Source organism: Culex pipiens, chromosome 1 (genome assembly GCF_016801865.2).
Source record: "Culex pipiens pallens isolate TS chromosome 1, TS_CPP_V2, whole genome shotgun sequence".
Classification (NCBI taxonomy): Eukaryota; Metazoa; Arthropoda; class Insecta; order Diptera; family Culicidae; genus Culex; species Culex pipiens.
The window spans coordinates 47,243,701-47,259,807 of NC_068937.1; the positions used below are offsets into that span (position 1 = coordinate 47,243,701).

The window sequence follows — 16,107 nt, forward strand, 5'->3', positions numbered from 1 at the left end:
GAAAGTATGGCACGGAGCGACGGCGCCGAATACCCATATTTACACAAAGAATTTTAGAGCGCCCGCCGCGGGATTCGAACCGGCGACCTCTGGATTGTGAGTCCAGTGCGCGGTCCGATTGATCCACACGGGCGGGACACAGCTAATATTAACATTTCAATTCAGGGCTTTTAAATCCGATATAATTGGTCGAACAGAACACCACCGGATTGCGGAAATCAGTGTTGGGAAAATGTGAGGCCAATTGCGCCTGAAGGTAGTCAACATGGTAAGGAAATGATTCAACCTTGTTACGAGTTGACTGGTTGCATACATTTTGGAGCAAATTTTTGCAACACTGTCCCAAAACAAACCCTTTTTTCGCAAATTCCAACTAAAACATGCGATCTAATGGGGGGGGGGGGCAATTGCGTTCCCCAATAATACCGAATCTGTACTGCCGGATCGTGTTTTGAATACAAATTGTTTGCACTTGAGGGAACAAACAGAGAGACCCCACTCGAGAGGCACTCTCTGGCGGCACTGTTGGGAACCATTCAAATTCAATTATGTTCTAAAAATGTGTGCGAGGGTGCTATTTTTTGGGTTTCTGGTACAATTGGAATGGGTGAGAAGGTACCGGTTACGCAAGAACTATTGAATATTCAAAACATTCCCCCTCCGTGCATCATCACCATCATCATCGAATCCAATATGCAAACAAAGTACTTGGAAGGACCCCCCATGTTTGAGAGTGCAGAACATTGTTTGCCATCATCATGCAAACAAATGTCCTCCGTATGTGCGTGTAACTCTTGTGTGTGGACTTCTGGAATAACATATTCCAACCTCACTTTTGTTGACAATCACTTCGGCAAGGTCCTTCAAGGAAGGTTGATTTTGTCATTCAATAGTGTTATTATGACCTCAGCAAAACTCACATATCAATCTCTTAATTATTCCAACCTTACTAAACTCCACTCTCCCTGCGTTTCCATTTTCCAGGGCCTTCGTGCGGATACTGTGCGTTTGCTGTCCCCGGAAGATCCGGCGAAAATATCAGCCCACAATGCGATCGAAAGCATCTCAGGTAAGACTTCTTGCGGGAAACTGCACAATGGGATACATCCCCATCCCCTGAAAGTATGCAACCCCTTGGAGAGAGTAAAAGATAAAAAAAAATGAATCGAGAAAACACGTACACAACATTATGCTAACGAACGCAACGCAAACCCCGCACAATACACCACCTCCACCCACAATTAACCTGCCAGCACTACTTGCCGCTTTTGAAATGCCTCTCCACGTGTGTGAGCAGTCCCAATGTGATGTACGTACCTTATTTTTTGTCCTTTTGTTAGATTGGAGTGCCGGAAAGCGGAGTGACTTTGGACATTTTAAATGATTAGTTGGAAGAAAAATAAAGTTTTTTCTTATTTCAAAAAAAAGTTTAAAAATGGAAATGAACAGTACAAAAATATTTAAAACTGAATTTAATATTTCCCACATAAATAATTTCAAATTTTAAAAATTTTAAGAATTTAAACTTGACATTTTTTGTCGAGTTTAAGATCCAAAAATAAAAAAAAATAAAAAGCTTTCAAAATTCCTATTAAAATGTTAACTACGAAATAAACAAATAAAAAAACTAAAATCAAAGTTTTTATGCCAAATTTTTCCTCGAAAAAAAAGTATAACAATATCCTTTATGCTTCATAAAAAAATGCTGAAATTTTGAGTCATATTTTTTTTATGATGGTTTTTTGTTTTTTGTTTTTTGTTTTTTGTTTTTTGTTTTTTGTTTTTTGTTTTTTGTTTTTTGTTTTTTGTTTTTTGTTTTTTGTTTTTTGTTTTTTGTTTTTTGTTTTTTGTTTTTTGTTTTTTGTTTTTTGTTTTTTGTTTTTTGTTTTTTGTTTTTTGTTTTTTGTTTTTTGTTTTTTGTTTTTTGTTTTTTGTTTTTTGTTTTTTGTTTTTTGTTTTTTGTTTTTTGTTTTTTGTTTTTTGTTTTTTGTTTTTTGTTTTTTGTTTTTTGTTTTTTGTTTTTTGTTTTTTGTTTTTTGTTTTTTGTTTTTTGTTTTTTGTTTTTTGTTTTTTGTTTTTTGTTTTTTGTTTTTTGTTTTTTGTTTTTTGTTTTTTGTTTTTTGTTTTTTGTTTTTTGTTTTTTGTTTTTTGTTTTTTGTTTTTTGTTTTTTGTTTTTTGTTTTTTGTTTTTTGTTTTTTGTTTTTTGTTTTTTGTTTTTTGTTTTTTGTTTTTTGTTTTTTGTTTTTTGTTTTTTGTTTTTTGTTTTTTGTTTTTTGTTTTTTGTTTTTTGTTTTTTGTTTTTTGTTTTTTGTTTTTTGTTTTTTGTTTTTTGTTTTTTGTTTTTTTGTTTTTTGTTTTTTGTTTTTTGTTTTTTGTTTTTTGTTTTTTGTTTTTTGTTTTTTGTTTTTTGTTTTTTGTTTTTTGTTTTTTGTTTTTTGTTTTTTGTTTTTTGTTTTTTGTTTTTTGTTTTTTGTTTTTTGTTTTTTGTTTTTTGTTTTTTGTTTTTTGTTTTTTGTTTTTTGTTTTTTGTTTTTTGTTTTTTGTTTTTTGTTTTTTGTTTTTTGTTTTTTGTTTTTTGTTTTTTGTTTTTTGTTTTTTGTTTTTTGTTTTTTGTTTTTTGTTTTTTGTTTTTTGTTTTTTGTTTTTTGTTTTTTGTTTTTTGTTTTTTGTTTTTTGTTTTTTGTTTTTTGTTTTTTGTTTTTTGTTTTTTGTTTTTTGTTTTTTGTTTTTTGTTTTTTGTTTTTTGTTTTTTGTTTTTTGTTTTTTGTTTTTTGTTTTTTGTTTTTTGTTTTTTGTTTTTTGTTTTTTGTTTTTTGTTTTTTGTTTTTTGTTTTTTGTTTTTTGTTTTTTGTTTTTTGTTTTTTGTTTTTTGTTTTTTGTTTTTTGTTTTTTGTTTTTTGTTTTTTGTTTTTTGTTTTTTGTTTTTTGTTTTTTGTTTTTTGTTTTTTGTTTTTTGTTTTTTGTTTTTTGTTTTTTGTTTTTTGTTTTTTGTTTTTTGTTTTTTGTTTTTTGTTTTTTGTTTTTTGTTTTTTGTTTTTTGTTTTTTGTTTTTTGTTTTTTGTTTTTTGTTTTTTGTTTTTTGTTTTTTGTTTTTTGTTTTTTGTTTTTTGTTTTTTGTTTTTTGTTTTTTGTTTTTTGTTTTTTGTTTTTTGTTTTTTGTTTTTTGTTTTTTGTTTTTTGTTTTTTGTTTTTTGTTTTTTGTTTTTTGTTTTTTGTTTTTTGTTTTTTGTTTTTTGTTTTTTGTTTTTTGTTTTTTGTTTTTTGTTTTTTGTTTTTTGTTTTTTGTTTTTTGTTTTTTGTTTTTTGTTTTTTGTTTTTTGTTTTTTGTTTTTTGTTTTTTGTTTTTTGTTTTTTGTTTTTTGTTTTTTGTTTTTTGTTTTTTGTTTTTTGTTTTTTGTTTTTTGTTTTTTGTTTTTTGTTTTTTGTTTTTTGTTTTTTGTTTTTTGTTTTTTGTTTTTTGTTTTTTGTTTTTTGTTTTTTGTTTTTTGTTTTTTGTTTTTTGTTTTTTGTTTTTTGTTTTTTGTTTTTTGTTTTTTGTTTTTTGTTTTTTGTTTTTTGTTTTTTGTTTTTTGTTTTTTGTTTTTTGTTTTTTGTTTTTTGTTTTTTGTTTTTTGTTTTTTGTTTTTTGTTTTTTGTTTTTTGTTTTTTGTTTTTTGTTTTTTGTTTTTTGTTTTTTGTTTTTTGTTTTTTGTTTTTTGTTTTTTGTTTTTTGTTTTTTGTTTTTTGTTTTTTGTTTTTTGTTTTTTGTTTTTTGTTTTTTGTTTTTTGTTTTTTGTTTTTTGTTTTTTGTTTTTTGTTTTTTGTTTTTTGTTTTTTGTTTTTTGTTTTTTGTTTTTTGTTTTTTGTTTTTTGTTTTTTGTTTTTTGTTTTTTGTTTTTTGTTGATTATTGAAACATCATTTGAAATATTTTTGAGCTGTGCAATTTTTTACTCCATTTCTATGTAAAAAATACGAAGTTTTTAACGTACTGTATTGTTCAATACATCAAGCCAATCCAATGATTATTTATTATTTTTCAATTAGCCTAAGAATGACCAAATCACCCCCTTTTTATGGTACACCAACAAACAAAACGCTACAAGATGATGACAATCCTCCGAAAGGAAAAAAATACATTTTCCTACCCTCCTAATTGAGGAAATACCCACTCAAATCCAAATCATACAGAAAAAGAGAGAAAATACGTGAAAGTGAGTAAGTGAGCAAGAGAGAGAGAAATAATTCATCGAGCAGATCCTCCGTAATCACCGGCACAGTACGATTTTTTTTTTTTTTGGAGATTAATCCTGCAGGACGACACATTACACGACAAACTCGTTTCCAACTCATTTGGCATGCAAAGAAGGATGAGTGATAAAAAAAAGTAGCCAACATGTTTGTAACATTACATCGCAATTACACACCGTCGTGTATCTTGCTTCAGTTGTTTATATTTAGGGAAAAGAAATTTAGAGCTTTTTTTAATACTCTACCCAAGACATACAAAATTGAAGAAGTTTTTTAACTAATCAAAACTAGAAATCGTCCGTCATGTTAGCCCGCAAGGGCTCGTTTCCCAGGAAATTTAAAACCCAATTTCCGTTTCATATTACGACGTCATTTCCATAACGAAACGTGCCCATCGCAATGTGGCAGAACGGAATCGTACGATTCCGATTACTTCCAGCAATATATTTTCCGGTCACTCAATTTGTTCGCATGTCAGTGGAGCTTCAAAATGCTTCGCGTACCAACCGACTCAAAGCTCAAGATTTGAATATCATTACCCGTGCTGCTGCTGTTGTTGCATGCCATCATGACACACACGTTCCGGATAACGTACCATTTCCTGAAAGGTACTAGAAGTTGGAGCGGGGGGTGTAATACTTTCCGACTGCATTTCTTTCCTCTTTTTTTTTCTGCCGGAAACCATTTGCCATTGGTATCATCTGGGCTGGGCTGTGTGGATCGACGGTAAACATAACAAACCGACGTTGGGAAAATAAAAATTGATATTCGTAACGAATGGTCATGGTACTACAAATGTCACATTGTGATGGGAGGGAGGTGGTACAGACGTGATGCTGTTATGAACTTTAGCAGACAATCAAGTGTACAATTTTGGCATAATTTTATTTCCCATTTCAAGTTTTGAACGAAAAAAAAACAAAATAGCCCAAGATTCATTGCACCTCAAAATGTTTTAGGATTTTTTTATAGGAATTACATTTCCTGCAATTTTAATTATTAAACTTAGTTGATCTGACAACTAAATATTGAGATACAGTCTCTGAAAGACTTAACAATTAGACAAATGTGTTTTTAAAAGAATACATTGATTGAGTACGCTTTGTTAAAATCAGTGAAAAAAATGTTATTATATATTTAAAAATCCGAGAATAAATTCTTTGTCGATTCTGTGTCATCTGCAAAGCTGTTTGACAATTGGTTTGACGACGACAGTTGTCGCAAAAAACAACATTTTTCAAAAATTCATATTGAATATTGAAAATCCTGACAAAAAATAACACAAATATTTTTTTAATGCAAAATTGAATTGGCAATCCAAGAGATTTTAACAATTTTTGATCAAGATTACGTTATCTTTAGCCTTAAGGTTTAAATTTGCGATTTCTTATGTTTTGTTTGCATTTTAAAAATTCTTTTTGAAATAGAAACACCCCTGAAAAAACATTTTTTTAAAGCTGAGCAAATTTGCTTTAATTTTCTTTCGAAGACTTTGAAAATCGGGCTATTCATTTTCGAGATACAGCCTCACAATGTATTCGAATCTATAGAAAAGATTTTTTTTAATGTGTTAAGTAATAAACCTGTAATTTGCAACAGACCGTATCTCAGAATTTTGTGGACCGATTTTTTTCAATGAAAATATTTCAAAAAAATATAATTTGATTTCAAAGTAAAATTTTGGTGTTTTAGACGAAATAGCTTGGATTGCCCATCAATTTACTAGAAGACAAAACAAATTCCAAAAATATTCCTGAAAAGTTAGTGTTGCGACGGAGAGCGTCCGAAGCAGTCCCTTGTTCTGCGTCAGTGTCAGTGTTTGTGTATTGTTTGACTGGTGTCCGTGCTGTCGCTTGAAATTGAATAAAGAAAACAAAACAATCTGAGCAAGCGGGAGCACGAGCGCAGCTGGACAGGTCAGCTGCGTAAAAACACCAAATCTGTGAGTAAATGTAATATTGTGAACTGTTGAATGTTATTAATTAGGAAATAAACATTTTCAGTTTTGTAGCATGTGAAAAATAAAAGAGTTTTATTTTGCCCTGCTCACGAAAACGGTGCCCGGAGGAGCATCTTCCCGCCTGTCTCAACAGTTAGATTTCCAAAAAATTTCTCAATCCTAATCGGGATCCACCTTAATTTTCATTGCATTGCAAATAGATTCTAATAATTTTACAATTTTTCTGTAACACATTTTAAACACTGTTAACTTCGGCTCTGTAGGCTCACATTAGAACATTTTTATCTCAATTTTGACGTTATTACACAGCAAAAAAAAGTTGAACTTTGGATGGTTGAAAATTGGGTATGTTGAATAATTGAGTAATTTTACCTTAAAAAAAATGTGTAAAAATTCTTCAGTTCCAGGTGTATATTACACTATTTTTTGAAACAAAATCTGTTACCAGATCATTTTATTCTGCGCAGAATCCTTCGGCAATTTTATAACTTTGTGGTTTTGTAAAAACTTTCCATTTAGAATGAATTGATTGACAAATGATTCTGGGTTCGATTCTCATCTGCTCCAACCTTCCATCGGATGAGGAAGTAAAATGTCGGTCCCGGCCTTGGTTGTTAGGCCGTTAAGTCATTCCAGGTGTAGGAGTCGTCTCCATGCTAAAGTACAAACAACACACCAAACCAAGCCTACTCCGGTGAAATCGCTGGCGGCGGTTGGACTCGCAATCCAAAGGTCGTCAGTTCAAACACTGGGGTGGAAGGTTCCTTGGAGTAGAAAGAGGTTTGGATGCTCTCCCCATTCAAGCCTTCGGACTCCTAGGTTCGAGCAGAAACTTGCAATAGAGACCACATAAGACCCGGGGGTCGTTAATGTGGATGGTTTGATTTTTTTTTTATTGACATCAAGATCTTCCAGATTTAAGGTGGAACGGATATTCGCCTCTTCAAAATTTATCAAAACTTATGTAATATATTCCCAAGAGAGCAATTCTATACGAAATTGGCCGATTTCGACCATTTTTTTTTTTTGTATTTTTTTTTTATTTGGCTCAAACGTTGTGGGGGCCTTCCCTATCACCAAATAGTCCATTTGCCATTGGTTCACCCAAGGTTCACCCATACAAATCTCCATTCAATTTTGGCAACTTTCCATACAAAAATGGCACATAAATATTCGAAAATCTGTAACTTTTGCAAAAAAAAAAAATTCTGATTTTTTTTTCGAGATTTTTTTAGATGTTTTAGGGAACCATAACCCGTAACTTTTGAATCATAGAGAAGTACAGTCTTGCTCCGGGTTTGCACGCCTCGGTTTTGCACTGCCCCGGTTTTGATTCGTACACGGTCCAGTGCTTAGCACTCAAACGCTCGGGTAGTCATTTGACCCCATTTTTTTCTCTTAAAAATCTCATAACTTTTGGTAGAATTGACCAACTTGGATGCATCTGGTTGCAATAGATCCAGATTTGTCTATATTTTTAACTGTCAGATGGGGGACAAATATGGTCCATTTTTACCGAAGATATTCTGGATTCCGTTGGGGTACCTCGGCCCTCCTATTTGGGGTTTTGATCAATATAACAAAATCTATTCCACAAAACAAAGCAGGGAATGATGCAAAACTACAAGGCATCATCCTAATACATCTTCCTGCATAGATACATAAATTTTTGCTGAAAATTTTGCTTGTATTTTAAAAATGCCATGTTTTTCGAAAAAATACTAAAAAAATTATTTTTGCAATATGGTCATCAAATAATCGGAATTTTTTCATAACTTTCGAATGTAATACCATTTTTTATTGAAAACACTTTAAATTTTCACAAAACTATGTACTTTAAAAACATGTTTTTTTACAATATGGGTGTCAAACGACCGACATTTTTTATAGATTTCGAATGTAATAACATTTTTTTTGCAAAATACTCAAAATTTTCACAAAACTACGAATTTAGAAAAATGTTTTGTTACAAAATAGGTGTTGAACGACCGGATTTTTATTCATACATTTACTACAACTAAGAAAAAACTTCTCTATTCCGATTCTATTTTACAGAGTTGACGTGTTGTTTCTACGCGATTCTGCGAACGACTTGCTTTGGCGCGCACTTTCCGTTCGGTTTTCGTGTTCGTTGGCAGCGGCGTTCTCTCAGTGGGGCAGGGGTGGGGTTGCGCATACTGGTTCAAAACTGCCTTTTTCTTGGTCAAACTTCGGCGTTGGCCGAACACCATCCATAAACCACGTGGACACTTTAGGGGAGGGGGGGGGGGGGGTATGGCGATTGTCCACGCTCCATATAAAAAAGATTTTTTTTGTATGGACAGTTGTCCACGAAGGGGGGGGGGGGTTTCTGTCTGAGTAATCTACCACTGAAACCTGATTATAGGTCTATTGTAGGATTGCCCAATTTACTGTTGTTGGGCCTTTCTGTTGACTTCGCACGCAAACACCATTGTATTGGGTGAACGCGTGTGTCGACCAGCCGAAAAGCCGTAACTCTTGTAGACCACCTTCCATGCGTTCTTCTTTATATTGTGCATCGCTAGAACCAGAGCAGTATTGTACACTCAAAATAAACCACACGTTGATGCTACATGAAAAATCACGTAACCACAATTTTCCCCTTTCTATGCCTGTTTTACGTGACACACGTAGAAATAATGTGAAAGCGTACTGGCAAAAAGAATGCTTTCACGTTGAAGTTACGTGAAAAACCATATAGTATTTTTCCACTAGGTTTTTCCATGTAGCTTTTATGTGTTTTGAAATGTAACTTCAACGTGACTCGAGTGGGCCATTCGGCCAAATATCTACGTGATTATTTTAGTGTGAAAATTGAGTGCGTCCAGTTAAGGCGTGCTGTCGGACTTGTGCCCGTAAAATTTGATTGCAATTGAACGGTAAGTTGAATTAAGCTTGAATTATTTTATTAATAATTTATAATATTTTTCTTGCAGAAGCCGATCTTTGTAAGCAGCATCTTTTTCTCCGGTGGTCACAGGAATGTAAGCCCCGTTATTTACATTTGTGGCCGGTGCTACCGTGGTGTTTGACGCCACCGAAAATATTACGGACATGGTCAGTTCATGCACGCGGTCGTGTTCGGGTTGAACCTTTTCATAGCGTACCGCAAGCCCAAACAGCACGACCATCTACGACAACGATTTCGAAACGGGTTCCCGTGCGACCATGATGGCCAGTGGAATCAGCTAGCTTCGATCGAACATCCTCCTGCTCGGCCACGTTAGCGACGTGGCCAAACGCAACGCAGCCGAACTGGAGCAGCACTCAAACGTGGTTCCCTGGACATTTATTTATCGGTGGTGATTTTACACCTGGCCAAGGGACTCTACTACGAGATCACGGTTAAGCACATTGCGCATTGTTGATCGCTGGTGCACAACGATAGGATAGTGTCGACATGGCGGAAGGTCACCCGGGATCTTCTTGAATTAGTGGTAAACGGTGAAATCACCCCGAAGAAATTTATAAGTTAATAAAGGAAATGAGTTTTAGCAATTACTCTTTATTTCTTCTTCCCATTCCCATTCGAAAAAAAAATATTAAATACTACTACCATTAAAATCATATCATGGTTACTACAGCAAGCACGTAGAATTAATCAATCGATTCATATAGCTTCTACGTGTGAAACACGTAGAAACAACGTGAAATGATCTGGCCAAGCATATTCCATTTCTACTAGAGCCACCTCGTAGAAGTTACGTGAAAAGTTTAGTGGAAAAATACCACATAGCTTTTCACGTAACTTCGACGTGAGTATTTTTTTGAGTGTATTGCTATATAAGCTCTTCTCAGCGCGCGGCCAAGCTTCTTACACAGCACTGCTAGGTTCTGAGCACAACCTTTGCACCGGGTGATAAATGCTAGGCGATTATTTGCACTCGAAAAACGCTTGGAAGGTTGGGCCGGGGAGCCAAGGATTTGAACCCGAGTTTTTTCACAAGCAGGAATTTGCGTTGTAAAGCAACCGCCTTACTCGCACGGCTGCGGCTCCCTCAAGGGGGGGGGGGTTCGAGATTTCCAAAAAAGTGTCCACGTGGTTTATGGATGGTCCCATAACAACATTTTTTAAAAGGATTCCAAATTTTCACAAAACTACGTATTTTCGAAAAAATACTCAAAATTTCTGTTTTCACAATATGGGTATTAAATGATTGGTATTTTTATAAAAAAAAATCGAAAGTAATAACAACATTTTATGAAAATACTAAACAAAATCACAAAACTACGTATTTTCGAAAAAATACTCAAAATTTCAGTTTTCCTAATATGGGTATCAAACGATCGGGATTTTTCATATATTTCGAATGCAATAACAATTATTTTTGGAAAATACTCAAAATTTTCACAAAACTACGTATTTTCGAAAAAAAAATACTCAAAATTTCAGTTTTTCCTAATATGGGTAACTGGGTGCAGAATAGTGGTCCACAAACCGGCCTCAATTCAGAACTGTCAAAGCGGAACCAATTTACTGTTGGAAAAATGATGCCAAGAAGTGGCAAGTATTGTAATCGATCTATAATTAATTTTGTCAGGAATAAAAAGGTCGAGGGCGTCGAGCTTTTGAGGTATTCAAAGTCAACAAATCTCAAGAAAAGGGTTGAAATCGAGATTGGCAAAATTCGTCGCTAACATTTCAATAAGCGCTATGTCTCACGCATAACCTATGTTTAAGAATGTTTTACGACGAATTATCAGTAACTAATGGCACCTGCCAAATAACAATGAATAATCTGAATCCTGAATTATCACTGCGTTTCAAAGATACATAATCTCGTAACTTCCATTCGGTTGCTCTTCTGATTCACAAAATTTCTCCCACTTCTGACGCAATTTTTCGTCAGGTTGAAAACAAAGAAGGACTATTTTGGCCGCCCATCGTTTAGTCTACGAATAAAAAAAGCGCAAAGAACTTATTTTTTCAGCGAAAACACTTCAATATTATCAGATACAAAATGTTTCAAAACGAGTCACTTCAGCAGCAAAAAATATGTCACGCTTGAGCTTGAACATAACCTTCTACTTTGTTTATGTTTACAGCTGTAGTGCAGTTGTATTAGTGAGGAGCAGTTGGGATCATTCGGAAATCACGTTACGCATTCTGTCTTTTCAGCACCTAGATGGGTAATAATCCGAATTGAAATTTTTCCGAGGCCTTCGGAAAATTGAGTCTGGACTGTAGTACTTTTCGATTGCAAGTTTAGTTTTGCATTTAAAAAAATGTTAAAAAAAAGTTATGTATAAAATTTAGATTTTTCCCCAAAATCACTATTTTTTCTAAAATGTATAAATCGATGGCAGAATTTTTGACCATACACAAAAGTGGCGGGTTTTGGTCTTCTAAAACATATCAAAAAGTTTCGAAAAACAGAAAATCAAAAAAAGTCCTCAACAATACCTACAACTTTGCCGAATTAATGTCTAGATCAAAAAATTCATTCAAAATGGACAGATTATCGATTATTTAGGTACCATTTTTATATGGACAGCTGACAAAACTGTTTGGAGGCTTGTATGGGTGAACCAAAGACACAAAATAGCTTCTTTGGTCAAAGTTTGAGCTAAAAAAAATACAAATAAAATTAATTTCCGGGTTTGGTAGAGAATTGCTCAGGATTCTTAAAATATCAAAACAAAGAGCAAACATTTGCTTCTTGTACATATACATGGCGATAGTTAAAAGCGTTAGAATATCGTTAAAAATCCTTCAAAGGACCATTCAAATGACTTAATAAAGTTTTGCGCAAAAGCGAGAAATGATAAGGCTTTTCAAAGAATTTTAAATTATCTGATGTCAAGTTTCATAGTATACCTTAAAGACTAATCCGAATGTGGAGGCTGCACAACTTCAAAGAAAATAAATACCAACCGACCGATTCCCGTGGGAGCCCTGTTTATTTGTGTACCCGAGAAAACCCCGCAGTACAGACAACAGCTGGTGCACATTTCTGTGTGCATTATATCAAACGTCGAACCTCTTCCTTCTTCGAGTTGAGCAACTCCCAATCTCGCAATATAAGACGGAAACGGTTTAAGGCGTAACTTTTGCATTTTCCTATTTGCATTGCACCTACCCCTTAAGATATGCCCGTTTCGTGCTGCATGTGGGCAGAAAATTGCATAAATTGACCGGATCAGGATATCGATGCCGCTACGGATGTTTATGTTTGCTTCCGGTTGTAAAACCTGCTTGTCTATATCGATGAGGAGCGGAGATTTTCCTCGAGTGAGGACGAAACGAGTTTATTTTATTTTCGCTTGAAGACGTGCGGAAAAATAACCACAGCTTGAGATGTAATAAGCTTGAAACTCACGTAATCCTACGCCAATGCAGTTTATTAGTTGAAAAGCTGTTGCCTCCAGGTTGGTGTGGGGACTAGAACACAGAGTGCACTCTCCAAACTCGAGCACGTACTTCATTTGATCTCGACTTGACTTCGTAGCGAGCACTTGCTAAGCCTGGCTTCCAATTACTCAGCTGGTTGTTGTTATTTCAACTTTTCACCTTTTTAATCCAAACCCAATCCAAACATCCGAAGGTTGACGCCACGTTCTCGACTTTAAACTCTCGCAACACATAGTTCAAAGCACTAAATTAGAATAAATTTGCACCTCGACTCAGGCCGGCCTCGGGGGAAAAGGAAAAAGTTGTGCAATTCCAATTTTCCCTTCGAAAATTTTCAAAAATCCAAAAGAGCGCTGCCTTCCAGCGCCGGTGACTATCTAATGAATCTGTTTTAAATCAACCTTAAGAGGGGGGGGGGAGCACGTTGACCGGATTTCATCGCTTCCAGTATTAATTAGTTGGGCAAACTTTTCGAGACTGGAGAGTTGGGATTAAGACACGGAATGAATGCTCTCGGAGAGAATTAATTCCCAGTGAAGAAGATAAAGTCGTGGGGCTCGCTCGAGAAAGCGCCGGCGAAGCGTTAATGAACTGTATTAATTCTTGTTGCTGATTTGTTTGGCAGCGCAAATCAAGCACGCAGATTCGTCGTGGGAGATTAAAGCGAGTTTTCAAAGTATTTTTTTGTATCTGTTAGCATTGTGCGTATGATTGAGTAGTAAGTCAATTCAGAGTTTATACTAAGCGGTAGTGATGCTGGATAATTTAGATTGTTTATTGTTTACCAACCAGTAGAGTAGTTTATTGTAAACATTTCTGTTTAATGTGACTTTTACTAAAAGTTATTCGTATTCCTTTTAAAATCATTTTACAAAAATAGATCTCAAGTGTATTCTGGTCTGACGAGAATGCATTGGAGCTCGCGCAATTTCTATTATCGGCTGAGCTCTTTTTTCTTTTAGCGCTCCTTTGTGTCTGCCTAGTGCTGCCAATTGTGACAAAATTGTAAGCGAACACTCACGAAAAGTGGCATTTATAGAGAATGTTTTCTGGCATCACTGGCTCACTCTCAAACGCGCTGCTGCCCAGTTAACTCAATCCGAATTCTGAAACGGAATCTAATTAGTATCGGATACAAATTCCGTTTCAAACGCAAAAACCGGTTCCGTGTTCGAACCGGTTGTTGCGTGTAAAACGGAATTTGTGTACGATTCTAATTAGATTCCGTTTCAGAATTCGGATTGATTTGACTGGGTGGCGGTGTTGGTGGCCAGCCCCCAGATACGAGATTTTCTTACAGAATTCGTTCTGTAAGAATCCTGCTAGAATGATTCTAGCAGCCCAGTCAGAATTCTGTAAGAATTTTGCTAGAATTTTCTAGTAGAAAAATACTGCTCACTGATTGGCTGACGTTTTACCGGTTCAAATCTGTTCTGTTTCGACCATTTGAACAAGATGGACGTTTTTTTTCGCGAAAAAACACTGGCGGACACTTAGGTAATTTGAGTTCCGTGAACAATCCGGAGATCCTTTCGGAAATCAATACTTAGCTGGCAGATTGAAACACACCATCGCAGGTAAGCCATCACTCCCACAATTCCGCCACTTTGCAAACAGATTTAGGCATTTATGAAACTTAACCAAAAACTTAACCTACTTTTCCGCTATTTGCAGGCATGGATCTGCCAATGGAGTACCCGACGCGATTGGTAGTAAGCAATGTATTTCTTATGGAGCGAACTGTCAAACTACCACTCGAATCGGGTATTCCATTTGGCGACATTCAGACCTCGGATCTAGAGTCTGGATTCTCTACTCGGCATCATTGGCCGCAACATCGTCTTCAAAGATTTCCAACCCGGACTACGCGTGTGTAAGTGTGCTTCCGAAGGATCAACAGACGCCTCCATGTTGTATTGATAAGTGATGCGACCGGCATTGAAGCAGAAAATGACTTGTATTAATCTGAGAAATAAATTTTGTTCGAAATGAAATTTTATTTTGCCTAATAAAATAAAAACAATAAACTTCTGACAAAATTCTAGCAGGATTCTAGCAGAAAATTTTGCCGTCTCATTCTAGCAAAATTCTTACAGAATTCTAGCAGAATGGCCTGTCAGAACAGTTCTAGCAGGATTCTAGCAGGGTTCTAACAAAACCGGTTGCTTTCACCGGATTCGGCTAGAACCGGTTATTGCATTTGAGCTAGAATTCTCTGAGAATTCTTGCAAAAATCTGGCTAGATGATGGCAGCGTTCTAGTAAGAATAATTTTGCTCTGCTGGAATTCTGTAAGCCTTTGCCCAGTCACGACGTTCTCACGGGATTCTTAGAGAATTCTAGCAGAGCGAAAATATTCTTACTAGAACGCTGCCATCATCCTGCTAGATTTTCTCAAGAATTCTTTGAGAATTCTAGCTCAAATGCAATAACCGGTTCTAGCAGGAGTCGGCGAAATTAACGGTTATGCTAGAATGCTGTGAGAACTATTCTGACAGATCATTCTGTTAGAATCCTGTGAGAATTTTGCTAGAATTAACTGGCAAGTATTTCTGCTAGAATCCTGCCAGATTTTTGCTAGAATAGAACGGATATAAATTTGTTGGGTGAAAATATTTGTTTGCGATTTTTGGTCGATGTTCTTGCACATAAAACCAATTAAAAAAATGTCTTTATTAAAACTAATCACATCTTACAAAACGTTATCATGCACACACTTTTTCATTTAAGCACTTTTAATTTCACGTGTTCTGGAGGGATGGGTGGGATTGAAGCGAACGCTACCAGTCGTTTTAATGTGCCAGTTCCAGATGGACACATTCGAGAGTTCTTTTTATAGAAGCTCCACGTGTTGGCGTCGATGAAATCGTAGTCAAAATCCGTTGCTGTGCTCCCCGGCTTCGTTCCGGGAAAAATCCAAGCTCCCGGAAGAATTCGTCTCGATATGATTCCTGTGGATATGAAAGCAGAATGTTATTCATTTTGAATAGATAGAAACTACCCCAGTTCAATTTACTTACCTAGATTAGGTGGTGCAGGATAATAATGCATCTCCATCAACGTCAGAAAAAGTGAACTTGTTTGAACAAGTTCAATGACAAAATGGTAATGGCGGCAACCACATTCGCCACAAAGCGATTTGGCGAAAATGACATAATTTTCGACAGATTTTGCTCTGTCAGAATATTCTCACAAAATTCTAACACAATTCTTACAGGTTTCGCTCTGTGAGAAATTCTTGCAAAATTCTAACAGAAATCTGGCAGGCCTGCCAGAATCATTCTAGCAGGATTCCAACAGAACAACTTCTGCTAGAAATTTACGTGACCGGGTATTTTTTGTTTGCCTTCGATTCTCGCTCGGATTTCGTCATCCTTCGATTGGAATGGGTCGTCAAATCGACGTCGTCGTGCTATCTTGTCGCACCCGCCATTTTGACGTTCCGAGAAAAACGCGTTTTAATGTTTGACCTTGAATATTCAAAAACGAGAGCACGCAATGTAAACAATAACAAACACGTTTTGTTTGGCTCACCATTCTGTGCAT

General features: G+C 35.3%; 1 protein-coding gene across 4 annotated transcripts in view; it reads left to right on the forward strand.

The window, feature by feature from the left end:
* The first annotated feature begins 618 nt into the window (after nucleotides 1–618).
* LOC120426591 (AF4/FMR2 family member lilli-like) overlaps nucleotides 619–16,107 on the forward strand; it is a 133,696-nt gene continuing 118,207 nt past the window's right edge. For 2 of the 4 annotated variants that reach the window (XM_039591385.2, XM_052711343.1), the window contains exon 1: nucleotides 619–1,069. In XM_039591385.2, the coding sequence (XP_039447319.2) occupies nucleotides 694–1,069 (376 nt within the window). In that variant the 5' untranslated portion in view covers nucleotides 619–693. The remainder of the gene's footprint in view (nucleotides 1,070–16,107) is intronic. The other 2 variants (XM_039591383.2, XM_039591382.2) reach the window with 1 other exon arrangement.